We start from the raw sequence: 5,968 nt of genomic DNA, 5'->3' as shown, positions 1-5,968 counted from the left end.
CCAGCAGATGGCGCTCCTCCACGATCCAGTTGGCATCATTACCTTCAATGTAGATCTATAGACCCTGGTCTGGAGGAGGACTGCTGGAGTGGGGAGGGGGGAGAATTGGGTAAGAAAATCTCTTGCAGTTAACCCTTGCAGTGCAGGAATCATTTTTAAGTTTCCTGGAGTTGGGCTTTAAGAGCGACAAATGGGAGGCAGTAATGCAGTTCAACCACCTATTTTTCAAGCTCCCTCACGGCAAGTGTAACGGCCACCATACATATAAGGATCTGACTGTACAATCTTTATACAATCCACCTTAGAGTAACCAAAACAATGTAACGTAAGCACCTACCTAAACCTTGCAATCAATGCGAATCCCTTGTAGTACGTATTTGGTAGATCGAAAGGAGATTGTACAATTAGATTGTAACGTGTGTGGTAAGTTTTTTGATTGGATGAGGTTGAGATTGTGATGTCACCACCCTGCCTCTTCGGCTCGACCAATCAGCATGCTTTGCATTTTTTGTGGCCTGTGCTGAGCGGCTGACCTCCTGTGTTCAGGATACATCAGGCCGGCTGCTCAGCATGGAACCCGGGTGTCTTTGATGGTCAATGGAGTAGTGGTGTCTACTTCAAAGATTTCCAGCTTCCGGGGGCATCGGCCAGGTATGGTATACACCAATCAGCCATAACATTATGACCACCCATCATAACCTGTCCAGGCATGGACTCCACTAGATCTGAAGGTATATTGTGGTATCTGGCAACAAGACGTCATTAGAAGATCCTTTAAAGTGGTTTTAACAGCTGAAGGTTTTTTAGCTCTATGCATTCTATGTATAAAGGTAAAAAAAAAAAATACTCACCTGAGCCCCATCTCCATCCAGCGATCTGCATGGGAGCTGAGCTTCTCCCAGGTCTCTCATTCCTCATTGGCGGAGACAGCAGTGGGAGTCATTGGCTCCTGCTACTGTCAATCACAACTAGTGAGCCAATGAGGACAGAGCAGGGGTTGGGGCATGTGTGCCTTATGGATGCATAGAGCGGGGCTCAGGAGTGTGAGCACGCACCAGTGCCCCCAGAGCAAGCGGCTTGCTATTGGGGGGCACTGGCTGAAGAGGAGGAGCCAGGAGCGCTGGGCGCTGGGACACAAAAAGGAGGATCAGGGGTTAAAAAAAAAAAAATTACGTTTTAAGTCCTGTGAGTTGCGAGGTGGGGCCTAAGTGGATTGGGCTTATTTTTCCAGCACATCCCACAGATGTTTGGATTCAGATTTGGAGAATTTGGAGGCCAAGTCAGCACCATAAACATGTGAATTCACCAGATCAAGTCACCTTCTTCCATTACTCTGTATTCCAGCTGTAGGCGCTTCTGGCTCTGAACACAGGTCAACATGGTCAGCCTGATTGGTTTTCAGCTATGCAACCCAAACTGCAATGCACTGTGTGTTCTGACACCTTTCTGTCAGAACCAGCATCTATTCAATTTGAGCTACAGTAGCTCTTCTATTGGATCAGATCACATGGGCCAGGGCTCACGCTACACATGCATCAATCAATGATCCATGGACGCCCATGACCCTGTCACTGGTTTTCCTCCCTTGGTCCACTTTGGGTTGGTCCTGACCACTGCAGACCGAGAACTTCCCACAAGAGCTGCAGTTTTGGAGTTGCTCTGACCTGGTCATCTGGCCATTACAATTTGGCCCTTGTCAAAGTCACTCACATCCTTACGTTTGCCCATTTTTTCTGCTTTTAATGCATCCACTTCAGGCACAACATGTTCACTTGCTGCCCAATATATCCCACCCACTTTCAAGTGCCACTGTAACAAGATACTCAATATTCGCTTTACCTGTCATAAAGTTATGGCTGATCAATGTACAAATAGTTACATTGTTTCCAAGATGGGCCATTGTAACTATGTATAAAACATCCATACCTGAAATTCATCTTTAACCCTTACAGTGCAGGGAGGATTTTTAAGTCTCCTGGAGTTCAGCTTCAGTAGATGATCCTCCCTGTGCTGGATCTTTGTTAGGAGCTCAGTGCTTCCCATCGTCCTACACCAGATCCCATCCCGATAAGGAAGCCTGGGACCTCTTCTGAATGACAAGACCTGGAGCTGTCACTGGTCCCCCCCCCCCTCCTCCATGGTATAATCACATCACTTGCTGTCAGTGCCTGGTCTGGTTCCCCCACCCCTTTCTTCCATGGTACGATCACACTGTTAGTGCCTGGTCTTGCCCCCCCTCTCTCTCCTCCATGGTATAGACCTACTGTCAATGTCTGCCCCCCCCCCCACCTCCATGGTACAATCACACTGTCAGTGCCTGTTCCCCCCATCCCTCTCCTCCATGGTACGGTCAGTGTCAGTGCCCGGTCCCCCCATCCCTCTCCTCCATGGTATGATCACACTGTCAGTGCCTGGTCTTGTCCCCCCATCCCTGTCCTCAATGGTACGGTCAGTGTCAGGTTCCCCCATCTCTCTACTCAATGGCACGGTCAGTGTCAGTGTCTGGTCCCCCCATCCCTCTCCTCCATGGTACGGTCAGTGTCTGGTCCCCCCATCACTCTCCTCCATGGTACGGTCAGTGTCTGGTCCCCCCATCACTCTCCTCCATGGTACGGTCAGTGTCTGGTCCCCCCATCTCTCTCCTCCATGGTACGGTCAGTGTCTGGTCCCCCCATCCCTCTACTCAATGGTACGGTCAGTGTCTGGTCCCCCCATCTCTCTCCTCCATGGTACGGTCAGTGTCTGGTCCCCCCATCCCTCTACTCAATGGTACGGTCAGTGTCTGGTCCCCCCATCCCTCTACTCAATGGTATGTTCAGTGTCAGTGTCTGGTTCCCCATCTCTCTCCTCCATGGTATGGTCAGTGGCAGTGTCTGGTCCCCCATCCCTTTCCTCCATGGTACGGTCAGTGTCAGTGTCTGGTCCCCCATCCCTCTCCTCCATGGTACGGTCAGTGTCAGTGTCTGGTCCCTCATCCCTCTCCTCCATGGTATGGTCAGTGGCAGTGTCTGGTCCCCCATCCCTTTCCTCCATGGTACGGTCAGTGTCTGGTCCCCCATCCCTTTCCTCCATGGTACGGTCAGTGTCAGTGTTGGTCCCCCATCTCTCTCCTCCATGGTACGGTCAGTGTCAGTGTCTAGTCCCCCATGGTACAGTCAGTGTCAGTGTCTGGTCCCCCATCCCTCTCCTCCATGGTATGGTCAGTGGCAGTGTCTGGTCCCCCATCCCTTTCCTCCATGGTACGGTCAGTGTCAGTGTCTGGTCCCCCATCCCTCTCCTCCATGGTACGGTCAGTGTCAGTGTCTGGTCCCCCATCCCTCTCCTCCATGGTACGGTCAGTGTCAGTGTCTGGTCCCCCATCTCTCTCCTCCATGGTATGGTCAGTCTCTGGTCCCCCCATCCCTCTCCTCTATGCTACGGTCAGTGTCAGTGTCTGGTCCCCCTATCCCTCTCCTCCATGGTACGGCCAGTGTCAGTGTCTGGTCCCCCATCCCTCTCCTCTATGGTATGGTCAGTGTCTGTTCCCCCCATCTCTCTCCTCTATGGTACGGTCAGTGTCAGTGTCTGGTCCCCCATCACTCTCCTCTATGGTACGGTCAGTGTCAGTGTCTGGTCCCCCCATCTCTCTCCTCCATGGTACGGTCAGTGTCTGTGTCTGGTCCCCCCCATCTCTCTCCTCCATGGTACGGTCAGTGTCAGTGTCTGGTCCCCCCCATCTCTCTCCTCCATGGTACGGTCAGTGTCAGTGTCTGGTCCCCCTATCTCTCTCCTCCATGGTTCGGTCAGTGTCTGGTCCCCCCATTCCTCTCCTCTATGGTACAGTCAATGTCAGTGTCTGGTCCCCCCATCCCTCTCCTCCATGGTATGGTCAGTGTCTGGTCCCCCCCATCCCTCTCCTCCATGGTACGGTCAGTGTTTGGTCCCCCCATGGTACGGTCAGTGTCTGGTCCCCCCATCCTTCTCCTCCATGGTACAATCAGTGTCTGGTCCCCCCATCCCTCTCCTCCATGGTACGGTCAGTGTCTGGTCCCCCCATCCCTCTCCTCCATGGTACACTCAGTGTCTGGTCCCCCCATCCCTCTACTCAATGGTACGGTCAGTGTCTCGTCCCCCCATCCCTCTCCTCCATGGTACGGTCAGTGTCTGGTCCGAACCCCCCATCCTTCTCCATCTAATGGTACGATCACACTGCCCGCTGTTCCCTCACTCCATCTCCAGCGGTTGGGATTTTTTTTTTTTAGCTCTTCGGCCCCGCCCATCGCTCGAATTGAGTCCCTGTGAGGGGCGTGTCCCGGGCTCACGGCTTGGCTGTGGTGGGCGTGTCGGTCGCTCGGCGATTGGCCCCCTCAGGAGTGATGTAATGCCAGCCCTGGCCATGATAACTAGTAGACTTGTCGGCGTTTGGAAGTTTTCAGTAAGGAGCTGAGGAGGTGCGGGGCTGGCGGCTCACACGACTCTCACCCCCGGCACTCGTACACAGTACAGCTCACCACCACCATGGTGCAGCACATAGACAGCCTGGAGCTGGACGGCGGACACCCCACCGAGGAGGAGGGCGACTTCATGGCCGGCAGCCCGGCGCCGCTGGACGAGAGCGACCCGGACTGGTGCAAGACCGCCAGCGGCCACATCAAGCGCCCGATGAACGCCTTCATGGTGTGGTCTAAGATCGAGCGGCGGAAGATTATGGAGCAATCCCCGGACATGCACAACGCCGAGATCTCCAAGCGGCTGGGGAAGCGATGGAAGATGCTGAATGACAGCGAGAAGATCCCGTTCATCCGGGAAGCCGAGCGCCTCCGGCTCAAACACATGGCGGACTACCCCGACTACAAGTACCGGCCCCGGAAAAAGCCCAAGCTGGAGGCCAATGGCAGCAAACAGGCGGCTTCCGCGGGGGGCGGACAATCCCCGGAGAAGAGCCCCGCGGGGGCGGGCAAAAGCAGCAAAACCCCGGCCAAAAAGTGCCCCAAACTCAAGCCCGCCGCCAAGAACGGAGCCAAATCCCCCCAGGGCTACTCCGGCATGGAGGACTGCCTGCTGGGGAGCCTCAAGGTGACCAAGGCGGTTAAATGCGTCTTCATGGACGAAGAGGAGGACGAGGACGACGAGGAGGAGGATGAGCTGCAGATGAGGATCAAGCAGGAGGATGAGGAGGAGCAGCTGGGGCAGTACAATGTGGCCAAAGTGCCGGCCAGTCCCACCTTGAGCTCCTCGGCGGAGTCCACAGAAGGGGCCAGCATGTATGAGGAGGTAGGTGGTGGTGGTGGGACCAACAGCACCAGCATCAGCGCCAACAGCAGACTCTACTACAACTTCAAGAACATCACCAAACCCAGCACAGCACAACCCACCATCACCCTAGCCCCATCCCGCACCTCCATCTCCTCTTCTTCTTCTTCTACCTCATCCTCCTCCACCGATAAAGATGATCTCCTCTTTGATCTCAGCTTGAACTTCACACACAACCCTCAGGCAGCACCCGAGCTGGGCAACTCCAACTCAGGAAGCCTTTCCCTCTCCTTGGTGGACAAGGACTTGGACTCTTGCAGCGAGGGGAGCCTGGGCTCCCACTTCGACTTTCCAGATTACTGTACCCCAGAGCTCAGCGAAATGATTGCAGGGGACTGGCTAGAAGCCAACTTTTCAGACTTGGTCTTCACCTACTAGAAAAAAAGATCTCACCCAATTTTTCTCAGACTTTTTCTTTTTGTAATTTTTGTATTTTTTTGGGGGGGGGGGGTGGGTGGGGAGGGCAGGATTTGAACAAAGTGGGGTTTGGGGAAGATGGGTCAAAGGATCCCTTTTTTTTAATTTTTAAGTTCATCCAGAAATGTTTTTTGGGGGCTTGATTCACTGCCTGTGATCTCTGGCATTTCACTGTAAAGATTAGTGAACATGTGGAGGAAGAAGGACTCTCAAAAAAAAAAAAAAAAATCTGTTTGATCAACGGTCTGGAAAATGTTGA

General features: G+C 53.6%; 1 protein-coding gene across 1 annotated transcript; it reads left to right on the top strand.

Annotated features, from left to right (window-relative positions):
* Positions 1-4,310: 4,310 nt before the first annotated feature.
* SOX11 (SRY-box transcription factor 11) lies at positions 4,311-5,715 on the top strand. Its single transcript, XM_073625416.1, has one exon. It carries the CDS (start codon positions 4,498-4,500, stop codon positions 5,668-5,670), a length of 1,173 nt encoding a protein of 390 aa, XP_073481517.1. The 5' UTR covers positions 4,311-4,497; the 3' UTR covers positions 5,671-5,715.
* Positions 5,716-5,968: the final 253 nt, after the last annotated feature.

Source organism: Aquarana catesbeiana, linkage group LG04 (assembly GCF_042186555.1).
Source record: "Aquarana catesbeiana isolate 2022-GZ linkage group LG04, ASM4218655v1, whole genome shotgun sequence".
Classification (NCBI taxonomy): domain Eukaryota; kingdom Metazoa; phylum Chordata; class Amphibia; order Anura; family Ranidae; genus Aquarana; species Aquarana catesbeiana.
This window is presented reverse-complemented; position numbering and strand designations above follow the sequence as displayed.

Excerpts from the sequence above, each read along its gene's own strand:
- SOX11 (XM_073625416.1), top strand. The coding sequence starts at position 4,498 with ATGGTGCAGCACATAGACAGCCTGGAGCTGGACGGCGGACACCCCACC.